The sequence below is a fragment of the Mandrillus leucophaeus genome, unplaced genomic scaffold (assembly GCF_000951045.1).
Source record: "Mandrillus leucophaeus isolate KB7577 unplaced genomic scaffold, Mleu.le_1.0 Scaffold201, whole genome shotgun sequence".
Lineage (NCBI taxonomy): Eukaryota > Metazoa > Chordata > Mammalia > Primates > Cercopithecidae > Mandrillus > Mandrillus leucophaeus.
This window is the reverse complement of record NW_012102044.1, coordinates 669920-685525: the sequence shown is the minus strand read 5'-3', so window position 1 is coordinate 685525 and position 15606 is coordinate 669920. Positions and strand designations below refer to the sequence as shown.

The following is a 15606-nucleotide window of genomic DNA, read 5'->3' as shown; positions in this document are numbered from 1 at the left end:
GGGGAGCTGCCATGCAGGGCACGCAGAGGAAGGTGCCAGCACCCTCGCCCAGCACTGCATGGGCCTGATGATGTGGGGCCTTCCGCAGGGAGCAGTTAAAGCAGGAGAGTAGGGAGGGCTTCCTGTAAGACCTGGCCTCCGTAACGACGCTTTCCCAGTGCACTGGCGGCTTGGTCTCAGGGTGCCCCTGGGTGCTGAGTCCTGTCTTCCAGGAAAGGCTGTTGGTGAGCACCATTGAGCACCTGGTGTGCACCTGCCCTCTGGCTTTCTCTTCTTCCCTACTTACAGTGGGTTTGACCTGCGATTTTTTTGACTTTAAGATGGTCCGAAAGCAACACGCATTCAGTGGAAACAGCTTCCAGTGCCCACACGACCATCCTGTTTTTCCCTTTGAGTGCGGTATCCAGTTCTGGGATACCCACACTCATCTGGAGTGGGCTTTATGTGAGATGCTTTGGCCCGACTGGGCTAATGTGCGTGATCTGAGCACATGTAAGGTAGACTGGCTAAGCCGTGATGCGCAGTAGGACAGATGGATGACGTGCATTTCGACTTAGGGTGTTTTCAGCTCACGCGGGTTTATTGGGATGTTCCCCATTGTGAGTCAGAGCCACTCTTCGTGAGTTGGTTTGCTCCTGACTGGAGGACGGCGGCACAGTGATGGCATTTGTCTTGGGGCCAAGATCCAGTGCCTTGTGTGGTCCTGGGATTCCTGGGGAGGGGAGTAGACCCATGAGGTGGATTAGAATCGTGTGTGGGATTCTCCAGTCCCCCATACCTGTGCGTGTGGTATGCGCAGAGCCAGCCAGCACTGCCTGGCGTGGAGCTGGCGGGTTCTCAGTCTTACATCGGCTCCCGGAGAACGGCATCCGCTGAACTCAACGCAGGAAGCCGTGTGGGGCCAGTGTGCTTGCAGGCAACCAGGTCGCAGGGTCCTTTTGTCAGCTATTTCGATCTGCCACGTGGTGCAGTGCCCCAGCAGCGCGCGCGCGCGCGCGCGCACACACACACACACACACACACACGTATTAAACCAAACAAGCTTCACAGGACATTTATTCATGCCCAGGAGACTTATCTTTTGTATGGTTTCGTTTTGCAGCAAATTCACTAGTTTGATTTCGTGGCCTGCTAACGGGGTGATCCACGGAAGGCCGCACTCTGATGCGTCTCTGATCATCGGAGACATGAGTGTCAATGAAAAGATCGGCCCTGTTGAAATGCTTTTCTTCTCAGGAGCTGACAGGCGATCTGGCCTGGGGATACTTGGAAAGTGTCCCCTCAGCTGCTCCCAGGGCCACCGCAGGTGATGCATTTATCCCTGTAAGAAGGGGAGCCGGGGTGGCGGGCCCAGCTTAGAGCAGCTCAGGGCGTCGGCCGCATGAAGCACCCCCCGCCAGCATGCAGGTGTCCAGCTCCAATCCCTTTAGCGGAAGCCACATGCCCACACAAGCAGTTCAGTTGCTGAGGCACTTGGATTTGTGGTGAATTGAATGACTCAACATTTACTGAGAAATAGTGTTTCCAGTTTAGATAGAGTCATGCCACAAGATCTTTGAAGTCAGAGTTGTATTTGCCTGTACGAGGGTGCCCAGGTTTTCGCACTCAAACATTCATTGAGGAACCAAAGTGATAAGAACTTGTCAAAAGTCACACCAGCCAGCATGTCCCTTGAGGAAGAGATAGTTGTCGACACCTCGGGTGTGCTGTGGGGTGAGGTGGGTGGGTCAGCGTCCACACTGGCCTTGCCTCTGGTGGTTCCCCCGAGAGGGGCCCAGGTGTGTGAGCCCCGGGGATGCGTGGAGCCCCCCACCTTCCGCCCCCAGTGCTGGTCGCCCTCCCTCCTTGCCTGACGTCATTGCGGGTGCAGGGGTCCCCCCGGACAGGGCCCCAGGGCACAGGGTTACCAGGTGATGGCTGTCACCCTGCCTGTGCTTTTGTCCTTCGAGAGCTATTTTGGTTTGTTTCAGGCCTCTTTTTAGTACCACGGAAGGATACAATTTCATCCTCATCCATATTGCTAAAAGGAAGTAAAAGGGTGAAGGGAAAAATAGAAGCGTGCCGAAATGCCCTGTGTGGAATTCTGTGCCCCCCCCTTCGTTAAATGACCGTTAGCGCTTTGGGGGTCACGCTCTGCCCTGTCCTGTTCTTGCTTGCTTGGGTTGTTCAAAGTTTCTTGTTGCTTTTGTCTGATTGGAGAAGATGCCTGTGACTGACAGGAGGAAGATGAGCCACAGTCAGAACAGGTGTGGTGATGCCGTCACCGTGTCAAAAGCGTCCACCGCCGGACGTTTTTCCTGCCCCGTCGTGGCTGCTCACTGTGGTTAACAAAATTCCGCAGTGGCTGTGGATAGCGAACAGTTGGTGGGCGTGGCACCCTCGCCGTGTGGGCGGGGACTGACTGTCTGAATTGTCTTTTTTGACTATAGGTAATTGGTACGCCTCAGAGACCGGCAGCATCAAACACCCTGGTGGTAGGAAGCCCACACACCCCCAGCACTCACTTTGCCTCTCAGAACCAGCCTTCCGACTCCTCACCTTGGTCTGCCGGGTGAGCACTTCCTTCCGGACCCTTAGAGTTGTAGGATTGCTTGTGGTTCGCACCTCCACGTTCTCCTGGGCCATGTGCGTGACACAGTCGCGCGGTGGGGCTCCCATGCGCATTGATGTCAGCCTCCGAATCACACTCACCCATCATCGTGCCCCGCACAGGTGTGCAGTCGAGGCGCACTGCCTCGGTCACGGAGAAGTCGGGCTGGGCACTGCCCACCCTGCTTTGTGTCTGGTGTAGTGGGTGCTCTCTGAAGGGCTGGCAGCTCTTGGCCAAGACGGGGAGAAACTGGCCTTGTACTTGCCACAGGACCTTGGAGACTTTTCATCGTCTGTGCTGGGAGCACGCGGGATGGATTTCACCCACTGCCCCTGAATGCAGCCTCTACTGCCCCTGGGGTTATGGCCCCCGTGAGTGGTCCCACCAGAGCGGCTCCTTCCGCTAAAGCAAGATCTGATGAGCTGTGTCTTTCCTTAAAAAAACACACATGCAAAGCTACAAAAACCTACCTGTGTCGGTGCCCAAAGCTTCACCAGCTGGGACCGCAGGTGACCTTTCCCGCCACGCGGGGACTGACCAGAGTGTAGAGTTGGGCTTTCCCTCTGTGTGAAGAACACTTAGTGGTTTGCACCTGTTGTCAAGCGACTATCACAGCCCAAGCCGTATGAAATTATAGCCTGCTGAAATTTGTCCTAAAAATTCCCAAATGTACACTGAAATGTCCCATAGTTCCTGATTCTGGTTGCCTTCTTTAGAAAAGTGATGCTTGTGGCTCACACCTGTAACCCCAGCCCTGTGGGAGGCCGAGGCCGGCAGATCATGAGGTCAAGAGATTGAGACCATCCTGGCCAACATGCTGAAACCCTGTCTCTACTAAAAATACAAAAAAAATAGCCAGGTGTGGTGGCGGGCGGGCGCCTGTAATCCCAGCTACTTGGGAGGCTGAGGCAGGAGAATCGCTTGAACCCAGGCGGCGGAGGTTGCAGTGAGCCAAGATCGTGCCACCGCACTCCAGCCCACTACAGAGCGAGACTCCATCTCAAAAAAGGAAAAAAAAAAAAGAAGTGCTTGGTGTACTGATAGGCCTCTCATATGCTGAGTACTGATAGGCCTTCCATATGCTGATTCGGGTCCTGGGGACGCCTCCCGTTTTCCCTGACACTTGGAAGGACAGAGGTGCAGCCTGCCAGGGAGACACTCGCTTTCTGACCTGCAGGAGCACTGGGCCTGGGGGCTGGGGCTAGGGGGTCCTGGCCTGCTCACGTGTTGGATCTGCTGCGCCCGTGGGATGTGGCCCCTTTTTGTGCAGCTCATTAGAGCTCTCAGGTAAAAGCATTCCTCGATTCAGACTGATGCTCAGGAGGGCTGACAGTCGCTTCTTTTTTCCTTTGTATTTTGAAGGAAGCGCAACAGGAAAGGAGAGAAGAATGGCAAGGGCCTGCGGCATTTCTCCATGAAGGTCTGCGAGAAGGTGCAGAGGAAAGGGACCACTTCCTACAACGAAGTGGCGGACGAGCTGGTCGCGGAGTTCAGTGCTGCCGACAACCACATCTTACCAAACGAGTCGGTAAGTGTGTGCTGGGGGCCGAGAGGCCGGGGTAGCAGAACCAAGTGGTGTGGCACGTTTTACTCTTTTAATATTGGGAACAGTTAAAACCATACAGAAAATTCCAAGTACAGCATGACAGAATTTTTCCCAGTCCATTTGCTGGCATGATGCTCTGTCCGCGTCAGTGAGCGAGCACGTGGGCTGGCTCTGCACATCCAGCGGCCCAGAAATGCAGACGTGCCCTCCTCGCCAGCTGGGCTCGACACCCGAGGGCCCCCAGCTCCCCTCCTGGAACACACCGGGCTTCGCACAGCCCTGTCTTGCCCTGCATCATCTGTAGGGTGGGAGCGCTCCCTGAGGACGTGTTGGGGTGACAGCTCTGTGAGCGGGGTGCCCCTTCGAGCCGGTGCACGTGGCCTACAGTTTAAGGTGGGATCCACAGGCTTTTTTGGATCATTTGGAAAATCCACTCCCTGTCATCCCCAGGCTTATGACCAGAAGAACATAAGACGGCGCGTCTACGATGCCTTAAACGTGCTGATGGCCATGAACATCATCTCCAAGGAGAAGAAGGAGATCAAGTGGATTGGTCTGCCCACCAACTCGGCTCAGGAATGTCAGAACTTAGAGGTGGCCCTTCAACCTTGATTTCCCTTCAAGTCTGTGTAGATGTGTTTGTTGTCCGTCACTCAGAAGGGTCTGGGCTCCATGCCCTTATGCTCTCTGTGTCCGGACGGCTGGCAGACGGTCACGCAGACGTCTCCCTGCGTTTCTCAGTCTCGGCTGTCAGGGGAGGGAGCATGGTTGGCCCAGACCCACTAGAGTGTGTTAAACTCTAGCATAGGTTAATTGTGAATCCTAGTTTGTGGGATTTTTGTTTTCTTTTTAGATACCATAGTTAAATCCAAGAAATGAGAGGAGAGGGGAAAAGGTATAGTTTAGAAATGGAAGAAAAACTCACCTGTATTTTGTAGCACCTGCTATGTCTAGATTTGTCCATATCCCTTCGATTACATTCAAAGTAAACATAGGTAACACTGAGGATGCGGGTTGTAAAATGCACTGTATGGAACAATCGTGATGATTCTCTACATGGGGGTTTGTTTTTGAAGGTGGAAAGACAGAGGAGACTTGAAAGAATAAAACAGAAACAATCTCAACTTCAAGAACTTATTCTACAGGTAAGAGAATACATATCTTTGGAGGCAGGGTAATTTTTATTTTACTAATTTAGTTTTATAACAGCAACATACTGCCTTGGGTTACGCTCCTGTGTGGCAAATTAAATGACTGCTTTAAGATTCTGAGTGTGAGTTCATCTCATAGGTGTTGAATGTGGGCCGTGTTCCCAGAGCGAGGTTGTGTATGTGTGTGCGTATGCATGCATGCATGCGTGTGTGTGCGCGCATGTGTGTGTGCACCTGCGTCCATGTGCCTGTGTGTGTGCATGTGTGTGCATGCCTGCGTGTGTGTGCGCCTGTGTGTGTGTGCACGCATGTGTGTGCGTGCCTGCGTGTGTGTGCCTGCATCCATGTGCCTGTGTGTGTGCATGTGTATGTGTGTATCCCTCGTCACAGTGTCTAAACAGCCAAAAGACAGATGGAGGGATGACTTCATGCAAAAGCAGCATTTGAAAAATCCCCTCAGAGGTGCTTAACCCAAGGCCCAGGTGCCAGGCGAGGCATGTAAAACTGTGGTGGGCGCAATGCACCTGGGTCTTGACAGTGCTGATCAGGGCCCTGGAGCTGGCCTTCCCCACCTCCCATTGAGTGCTGAGGGTGGGCGGCACCCCTGGGGGCCGCGTGTCTGGTGTGGAGGGGGTCGTGTGCAAGGTGCTCAGTGCAGAGCTGACTGCTGCTCTGACCGAGGTGTGCTCGAGCCCTCCCAGAGGGGATGGTGTGGCAGCCATGGTGATGGAGACTCGTGGGCGAGAGCTGCTCAGGGCCACAGAGTCTGTCAGGAGGGACAGTCCTGGTTGCCAGTGCCTTAGTACCTGCCCAACGGTGATAGACCCAGGGTGGCCGGGAGAGGAAGGGAATCTCCTGGCTCTACATTAATAGCAGAGAAGTTCTCTCCAAGTGGAACACTTGGTTTGGGGCCTGAGGCCCTGGCCCTGGGTTCAGCCTTGCAGGGCCCATTTCCCCAGAGGAGCACCCCTGCAGCACACGGGCCCTTCCGCGTTCCACTTTCCAGGGTGGGCGAAGTCCACGGCATGGCACCCCCTCCAAGGCTGTCACCCTGTAGGTGCCACGGGGGTGGGTGGCCTCAGAGGGGTGAAGGACAGCAAGAAATCGACTTCCAAAATTGGTGTTTTGTTGAGCACCCTTGCCGTGGTGGACGTTTTCATCACGGGCACAGATGGCTGTGAGGTGTGAGCGCCCTTCCCATGGAGGACACTTTTATCACGGGCCCGGATGGCTATGCGGCCGCTTTCCCTTAGTTCTTCCCTCAGGATCTCGTTTCCTGAGCGCTTTTGTCCCTGGGCTGCAGAGGTCAGCACCCAGCGGCTGGTGCTGGCCTTTTCAGATGTCCAGGCCAACTTCTCACTGTTGCCTGGGCTCAGGGAGGGCTGTGAGGACCCCTGGAGCACAGGGACTGTGTTCTCGTGCTGCCACGGGCCACCTGGCTCCTCCTTTTTTTAGCAAATTGCCTTCAAGAACCTGGTGCAGAGAAACCGGCATGCGGAGCAGCAGGCCAGCCGGCCGCCGCCACCCAACTCAGTCATCCACCTGCCCTTCATCATCGTCAACACCAGCAAGAAGACGGTCATCGACTGCAGCATCTCCAATGACAAGTAGGTTGTGGGCGGGGAGCCATTCTCTGGTTGCTTAGCTCTTTTTGAGGGAGCTGACCCCGTTGGGATTGTCACGAGGACAAGTTTTAAATGTTGCACAAATAGCCGGGGTTTGCTGTCCATTGTGGGGTGGCGGGAGGCTGTGTCCCGGGAGCGTGTGCCTCAGGGCATGTCCTGGCACAAATAGCCGGGGTTTGCTGTCCATTGTGGGGTGGCGGGAGGCTGTGTCCCGGGAGCATGTGCCTCAGGGCATGTCCTGGGAGAATGGACCTCGATTTGCCTCTCACCTCATTTACTGCCGAGTTTGTAAATTCTGTGAGGAGATGCTGATGACTGGGAATGTGCAGGCTGTGTGTGGCGGTCCGTGGGTCAGCTGTCCTGGCCCCACCGGTTACCGGCTCCACTGGGAGACCCTGTGTTTCTGACTGTGCCTTTCCCCTTCAGATTTGAGTATCTGTTTAATTTTGACAACACATTTGAAATCCACGATGACATAGAAGTGCTGAAGCGGATGGGCATGGCTTGTGGACTGGAGTCGGGGAGCTGCTCTGCCGAAGACCTTAAAATGGCCAGAAGTCTGGTCCCCAAGGCTCTAGAGCCGTACGTGACAGGTCAGCGATGCCCAGACAACCCGGCATGGCTGTGTGAGGAATGGCCCCCAGCCTCGGATGGCGCCCTCCCCTCCCAGCTTGGGATGTGTCTTGCTGAGATTGGGCCCACGTGTATAGGGCCAGGAGCAAAGACAAAGGGGCTATGAGGGGCATGGGGGCGGGGGTGTGGCTGGGGCGGGGTCCAGCCAGTGCCATCACCCACTGGTTGTGGGGGCCTTGAGTCTGCAGGTGGTTCGTGTGGATTTCCCGTGTGGTTTGTATGAGGAGATGCTAAGTCAGGATTTTACCCTCCACGTAGGCCCAGAAGTAGAAGTTGACATTCTTTGAGAAGTGCAGTTGGATTGCTGATCCCACCCACTGATGGTAGCTGATTGGTCACTAGGGCAAAGTAACCAAGAAAAAGCGTTTCAGAGTCATTGGCGTCCTGCTCCGGAGGGCCGGGAGCACAGGAGCTTTTGTTGAAGGAACTTTTTTTCTGTTCTGGTGAATTCTTTCCGTGGGGCCGTAGGGTCCCAGCCACTGACAGCAGAATGGCTTTAAGGTGAGAAATTGTGAAAGTGCCATATCTGCTGATCCTTCTCTTGTCAGCCTAAACTTGGGGTGTGGATTTATTCCCCGAGAGGGTCAGAGATTCCTCCCTGAGCTCCTAAACCACTCCAGATCTTGTGAAAATCTGGCTGGTCCATGTTGTCAGGTGACAGTGGGCTCCGGCCGCCCACGTGGGCTGAGCCCTGACCCCGGCCTCTGTCCTGTGCTTCGTGGAGCCGCCAGGATGGGCTGTGGGAAGAGGGTTTCAGCTCGACACTTCATTCTGTTCTGTTTCACGATGGGTGTGATACTGATGCAGAAGCACACGTGTGCCGTTTGTAAGTCAGTGTGTGCAGGTATCTATTGCAAGGCTGTCTGTGCCTTTTTAGAGAAGACAGGCTTATGTGACTGCACAGCGGGATGTCCTGCTCCGTGGCACAGTGCAGAAAATACTGGACAAGTGAAGGATATCTGGAAGCTTCTCCAGCCGTCTGTCCTGTGGCGCTGCGTGTCATTTTGTTGGTGGCCTGTGCGTCTTGTGTTGTTTCTGTTTCATGACCATTCGCTTATTTTCTTTCCCTTTTCAGAAATGGCTCAGGGAACTGTTGGAGGCGTGTTCATCACGACGGCAGGTTCCACGTCTAACGGCACAAGGTTCTCTGCCAGGTGACAGTGGTTGAGGGTGTGGGAAAGGCATCGTCCAGGCCTCCCCCAGGGTCCAGGGGCCAAGGCAGGGCAGCCGTCTCGTGTGGCCATCAGGTCCGAGGCTGCTCCGATGTGGCTTGTCTGTCCAGGCAGTGGGGCCCTGCTGGCTTTCCCTGTGTGGCTTTCCCTGCTTTTCTCAGTTGGTTTTTGCTCACTAAAAACTAAAAGTAATACATGGTGGTGGATTTTTTCAAAGTATCACCTAATAAATAAAGTAGGAACGAAAACCACCCAAACCCTCTTGTCCCGGGCAGCCCAAGTAACAGCAAGTATTTCTAGGTTTTTTTCTCCCATTTTTCAGAACACATCTGCAGTCACAGTGCACGTATTTTTTCAGAACATGTCTGTAGTCACAGCACACATTTTTCAGAATGCATCTGCAGTCACAGCGCACGTATTTTTCAGAACCTGTCTGCAATCACTGCACATGTTTTTCAGAACACGTCGATCACAGCGCACGTATTTTTCAGAACGCATCTGTGATCATGGTGCATCTATTTTTCAGAATGTGTCTGCGATCAAGGTGCATGTATTTTTCAGAATGTGGCACATATTTTTCAGAACGCGTCTGTGATCACGGTGCACGTATTTTTCAGAACACGTCTGCGGTCACAGCGCACGTATTTTTCAGAACGCGTCTACGAACATGGTGCACCTATTTTTCAGAACGCGTCTGCAGTCACAGCGCACGTATTTTTCAGAACGGTCACAGTGCATGTATTTTTCAGAACGCATCTGCGGTCACAGCACACATATTTTGTTCCGTGCATTTTTCAGCTTACATTTTATTGTATTAATATATATAGTTTCTGTGCTATTAAAGGGCCTTTATTTAAATAAATTTGTATTTAATCTTTAACCTGCAATCCCATAGAGTAGAGTGATGTCCCTAGGTATTGATCTTAGTGCTTCAAAGATAAATATACCTTTTATGGTAAATATTAACAAAACAATGATTTTATTAACTATTATATTGCATTGTGATACAATATATAGTATTACTTTATATTATAATCTTAATAAAATCTTTAATTAGAAATATAAGAACTTAGTAACCTATGGGTCTGGATAACAGGGCTCGACATAGTGAGTTGCAGTGCGCTTGAGCCTGCGTTGGGATGTGCTGTAGCCATGAGATGTAACAGGTGTGTCAGGCACGTGTAGCTTCCCGGCCAGCTCTGGAGGTGCAAAGCCAGCCTCTGCCAGCCTTAGCCTCCTCACCTGTAAGGTGAGACTGGTGATTGATGAGTTACTGATCTGTGGCAAGGATCAGTGAGGTGGTGATGGAAGAAAGGACTTTGGTGACAAGCTTTTGACAGGCCGATTCTTGTAGCTATGTGTGAACGTGTAGGGGTCCGTCTGTAAACATGTTTAACATGTTTAACGCTGGTTCTTCCATGAGGTGGGATATGGGTATTTTTAGGACTTTTATCATCATATAATCTTTTTATGGATGTGATTCTTCAGACTCGTCAGTTTTTCATAACAACAGAAACGAAGCTATTACCAAATACCAATTTTCATAGTGGCATGATAGGACATATTATAAAAGTACCTCATGAAAGGACATCTAGGTAGTTCCCAGTTATAAGAAAAACTACAGTGAGCAGCTCTATGGCTGAATTTCTCACCATTCTAACTTGTTTCCAAGATACGGAATTACTTCATCAAAAGGCACATTGACTGATTTTTATTGTAGTGTTAATAAATGCCATTAAAATGTATTAAAATATGTACATATGGGTTTATGTTAATTGAAAAACATTTTTAAATGTTAGGAATGTTGTGAGCTCTGGTTGGTGGTAGGTTTTTGTGGTGCTGCCAACCCTCTGGGTTCTCAGTCCATGCTGCCAGATTCGACCCATGCTCTGGACTTCATCCGGTCCTGCCCCAGGCTCTCTTTTTTCCTGTTGCTGGTTATGAGTGAAAGTCCTGGAGGGAGGGGTCTAATGGTTTTACAGTTTGTTCCCTCTGGGGCACTGCTCCTGATGGAATGATGAGTGAGGGAGAGGCAGCGTGTGACTGCTCGGCCTCCTGTTTCTGTTGTTATGGATGCCAGGAGACAGGGCTAGAAGAGAACCAGACAGGGATGGAGTGAGTGCCAGAGCGCTGGCGTGCTCTACTGCAGACACTCACAACCTCCCAGTTCTGTCTGTGTGAATGACAAAACCCACACCTGTGGGGCACTGCCTGTCCTTTGGCCACAGGCCCTCAGGCGAGGGGAGGCTGAGTGGGCTGCCCTGCACTGACCACCCCTCATCCGCCTCCTGCCTTGCAGTGACCTGACCAACGGCGCAGATGGGATGCTGGCCACAAGCTCCAATGGGTCTCAGTACAGCGGCTCCAGGGTGGAGACCCCGGTGTCCTACGTCGGGGAGGACGATGAGGAGGACGATGACTTCAATGAGAATGACGAGGACGACTGATGTCCTCCCCACTTCAAATTCAGCTTCAGGAAAACGTTTAGGAAAAGAAACTTTTTTTTTAATGTGGGTTTTCTGTTCCTTTTGGCCTACTCCCAAGAAGATATTGGTAAGCTATTGAATTTAGATATGCACCTCTAATAAGCAAGGATTGTTTCCCGTAGGATTAGGATGTGCTGTGGATGTGTGTTTTGATACCAGTGTGCTGATGCAGAGCGTTTATTTACTTTTTAGGATTTTGTGTTTTCATTTGCTATTTTTCTTTAAGTGCAGAGTTCATTTTTGCCCCTGAAAAGTTTTTGCTGAGTTTGCTGAAGAAATTGTATTTCATCCACATCCATGAAAATAAAACACCCTCTTGTTGTGGACGGTGAGCACCTGATGCCGCTTATTTGCCGTGAGTTTGGACGGCGCCCCCGATGCCACTTATTTGCCGTGAGTTTGGACGGCGCCCCCTGATGCCACTTATTTGCCGTGAGTTTGGACAGCGCCCCTGCTGGCGGATAGCGAGACTGTGGAGTTTGTTCAGTGGTACGGTGTCCAAGCAAACAGCAGAATTCGACTTTCTAAACAGCCCTAAGCAAACAGCAGAATTCGACTTTTTAAACAATAAACACCATCAACCTTATTGACTTTATTGTCCCTTAAATTATATTGACTGTTGTGATTCCATCAAGTTTATACACTCTTTTCTCTCCCTATTTTGCAGCAACAAATTGCGAAGTGCTTTTGTTTGTTTGTTTTTGTTTGGTTAAAGCTTATTGCCACGCTGGTGCGGCTATGGAGACTGTCTGGAAGGCTTGGAATGGTTTATTGCTTATGGTAAAATTTGCCTGATTTCTTACAGGCAGTGTTTGGAAACCTTTTATTATATAGTTGTTTACATACTTATAAGTCTATCATTTAAAGACATCTACTGAAACAAATGTATTTGTTTCATAAGCATCTTCCTGTAATCTATTATAAAATTGAAATTAAATATAGAGAATGTTTTAACAATTTTTTAACTCAAAATTTGTCAATCATTTTTAATAGTTCTTTTTTTATAAAAAGAAAAAGGAATTTAAGGACAGGCAGTAGTCTCTTTTAAAATTTATTCACAAAACCCATTAACTGCACAGTTGCTATTAGCTGCCTGTTCTAAAACGATAGTCTTTTTATTGAAACACAAATAAACTTTTCTGTAATATTTTATGGAATATAAAGAGACTTTAATTGTTTGACTTGTTTAACTTGGCACTGTTAGTTTTTATTAATAAAACGCGCATGGGCATTTTAAACAAGCTGTGTTTCTCTAATTCAGGATTATTATCTAGAAATTTGTCTGTCTTGTTGGTTTTACTTTATACTTGAGTGAGAAAGTAGGTTGTTAGGCCCAGACGCCTTAGGCCTGGGTGGTCCCTGTGGGTGTGAACCCCTTCCCCACCAAATGTTGTCTGAGGCACATCCTCTGGGAGCTTACCCTGAAGGTGGAAGGTGGCCAAGGGTGAAGGTCTTGGTGGACACAGGGCAAAGAGGCACCTTCCTTTTTGGTGCCTGTGGTGCAGAGAAAGATAAGCCAAGTTCCTTGGCCCTTTTTCACAATGAAAATTGAGACAAAATTTAAAAGTGACTTTGAGAACAAGAATAAAATTGAGAGGATTCTGGGAAGATGGCGGAATAGGAAGCACCAGGAATCTGGCTCCCCAGGTAGACGTCTACCTTGCGGGCAGGATCTGCCTGATGCAGCTGTTCTGTAACTATGGAATCTACTGAAGGCTGAAAACTTTCAAGGGAGGCTTGGTCAGCACATTGCAGTTAATTTTGGTCCATTTCAGCTTTCTACCCCAACCCCTGTTCCTTCATTTTTCTCTTACCCCTTTTGGAAGCCAGACATTGAAGACTAGGATGTACAAAATCAACTGTATATACGGGGCTGCCCAGGGAGAGGCTCAGAAAAGACCCGAGAAGACCTTATGTTTACACCTCAGGCTGAACCACGGCACAGGTATAGCCTAGAGCTGTCAAAGAAACAATAAACACAGCAATAACAAAAATGGCAAATCCCGGGGAACAGGAGACCTCTTTTCAGAGTTTTACCACAGTAATAGATTCAGATGTCCAGTTTTCAACAAACAGTGACAAGGCATACCAACAAATAGCAAAGTATGGCCCATTTAAAGGGAAAAAAACTGTCCTTGGAAAGGATCTGCTGGCAGGTAAACTAGACAAATACTTTTAAACAACTGTGTCAAAGATGCTCACGGAAGCCAAAGAATATGTGCAGAAAGTCAAGAGAATGATAATAGAACCAAATGCAAGGATCATAATGAGACAGACAGCCTGAAAAACCAAAAAGAAATTCTGTAGCTGAAAAGTACAGTAACAAATGAAAAATTCATCAGAGTGATTCAAAGGCAGAAGTAGCAAATTTGAAGACAGAACAATGGAAATAACTAAGTCTGAGGAGCAAAAAGAGAAAAGATTGAAGTGAACAGAGCCTATGGGGCCCGCGGGACACCCATCAGGCTGACCAGTGCACATGTTGTGAGGTCTGTGAAGGAGAAGAGAAAGAAAGGGGCAGAGAGAATATTTGAAGATAATAATGACTGAAAATGCAACAAGTTTAATAAAAGATATGAATATAAACATCCAAGATGCACCGTGAACTCCAAGTAAGATGAACTCAGAGATCCACACCGAGACACATTATAATTAAGCTTTCAGAAGACAGAGAAGATCTTTAAAGCAGCAGAGTAGGAGCAACTCATCACATACAAGTGGCCCCCATTAAAATTATCCACAGAGTTTTCATCAGAAACTGGAGGCTACAAAGCAGTGGGCCAGTATATTCAAACTGCTAAAAGAAAAACAATAAATTGGGTACCAGGAATCCTACAGCTGACAAAACTGTCCTTCAGTTAAGACAAGGCGAGGGCAAAATTAAGACATTCCCAGATAAACAAAAGCTGAGGAAGTGTGCTGCCACTAGACCTGCCCTGCAAGAAATGCTTAAGGGAGTCCTACAGGGTGGAATGAAAGAACGGTAGACAACAGCTTGAAGCCAAACGAAGAATTCAAGATCTCAATAAAGGTAAATATATGGGCCATTGTAAAAGCTAGTATTGTAAGAATAGGTTGTAACTCCATTTTTTTGTTTTTTACAGGATTAAGAGACTAATGTATTTAAAAGAAGTATTTGTTTTTGAACACACAATGTACTAAGAGGTAATTTTGTGGTATCAGCAACCTAAAGGGGTGGGAACAGAGCTTTAAAGGAGAACTGTTTATGCTATTGAAGGTAAGCTGGTACAAATTCATATTAAAGTGTTACAACTTTAGGATGTTAAATGTAACCACCACAAAGAAAATCACTATAGAATTTACAGAAAAGGAAATGAGAAATGAATGTAAACTTTAGCTACAAGAAGCCAACTTAACATAAAAGAAGACAGTGATACAAGAAATGAGAGGCAAGAAGAGCTAAAAAGCTATAGGGCATATGGAAAAATATATGCCATATAGCAAAATAACAAGTCCTTATCAGTAATTACTTTAAATGTAAATGGATTAAATTCTCCTATCAAAAGACTGATAGAGTGGATAAAAACGTGATCAACCTACATGCTGTCTTCAAAGTACTCACTTTAGATCCAGAGATGAATAGGTGAAAGTGAAAGCATAGAAAAAGATATTCTGTGTAAATAGTCTCCAGAAGAGAGCAGTAATACCAAAGCAGACTAAATTTTAAAAATTACAAAAGACAAAGGACATTATATATTAATAAAAGCTTCAGTACAGGCCGGGCGCGGTGGCTCAAGCCTGTAATCCCAGCACTTTGGGAGGCCGAGACGGGCGGATCACGAGGTCAGGAGATCGAGACCATCCTGGCTAACACGGTGAAACCCCGTCTCTACTAAAAACAAAAAGCTAGCCGGGCGAGGTGGCGGGCGCCTGTAGTCTCAGCTACTCGGGAGGCTGAGGCAGGAGAATGGCGTGAACCCGGGAGGCGGAGCTTGCAGTGAGCTGAGATCGCGCCACTGCACTCCAGCCTGGGCGACAGCGCGAGACTCCATCTCAAAAAAAAAAAAAAAAAGCTTCAGTACAGTGAGAACATAAAACAATTAAAAACATTTACACACCTAATGACAGACCATCAAGATTCATGAAGCAAAAACTAACAGAATTGAAGTGAGAAATAGCTCTTTAATTATAGTTGGAGATTTCAATATAGCACTCTCAATCAGACAGAAGAACCAGGAAATAGAGTATACAGTAAGCCAACTAGATCTCAGACATGAATATACAGAACACCCACCCAACTGCAGCATACACACTCTTCCCGGGTTTCCATGGGACATTTTTCTAGGTACAAATTCAGTCTCAGTAGATTTAATAAGATAGATAACATGCCAAGTATCTTTTCAGACCACAGGAGATGAAGTCAGAAATCAGTAACAAGTAAA

The 15606-nt window shown here is 48.9% G+C and overlaps 1 protein-coding gene across 1 annotated transcript in view; it reads left to right on the top strand.

Annotated features, from left to right (window-relative positions):
* The window catches only part of TFDP1 (transcription factor Dp-1), a 55680-nt gene extending 43236 nt beyond the window's left edge, over positions 1-12444 (top strand). The window contains exons 5-13 of the mRNA XM_011979422.1: positions 2430-2551; positions 3953-4118; positions 4587-4730; positions 5213-5281; positions 6743-6894; positions 7339-7505; positions 8621-8699; positions 11017-11573; positions 11650-12444. Coding sequence (XP_011834812.1) covers positions 2430-2551; positions 3953-4118; positions 4587-4730; positions 5213-5281; positions 6743-6894; positions 7339-7505; positions 8621-8699; positions 11017-11164 — 1047 coding nt within the window. The 3' untranslated portion in view covers positions 11165-11573; positions 11650-12444. The remainder of the gene's footprint in view (positions 1-2429; positions 2552-3952; positions 4119-4586; positions 4731-5212; positions 5282-6742; positions 6895-7338; positions 7506-8620; positions 8700-11016; positions 11574-11649) is intronic.
* The last annotated feature ends 3162 nt before the right edge of the window (positions 12445-15606 follow it).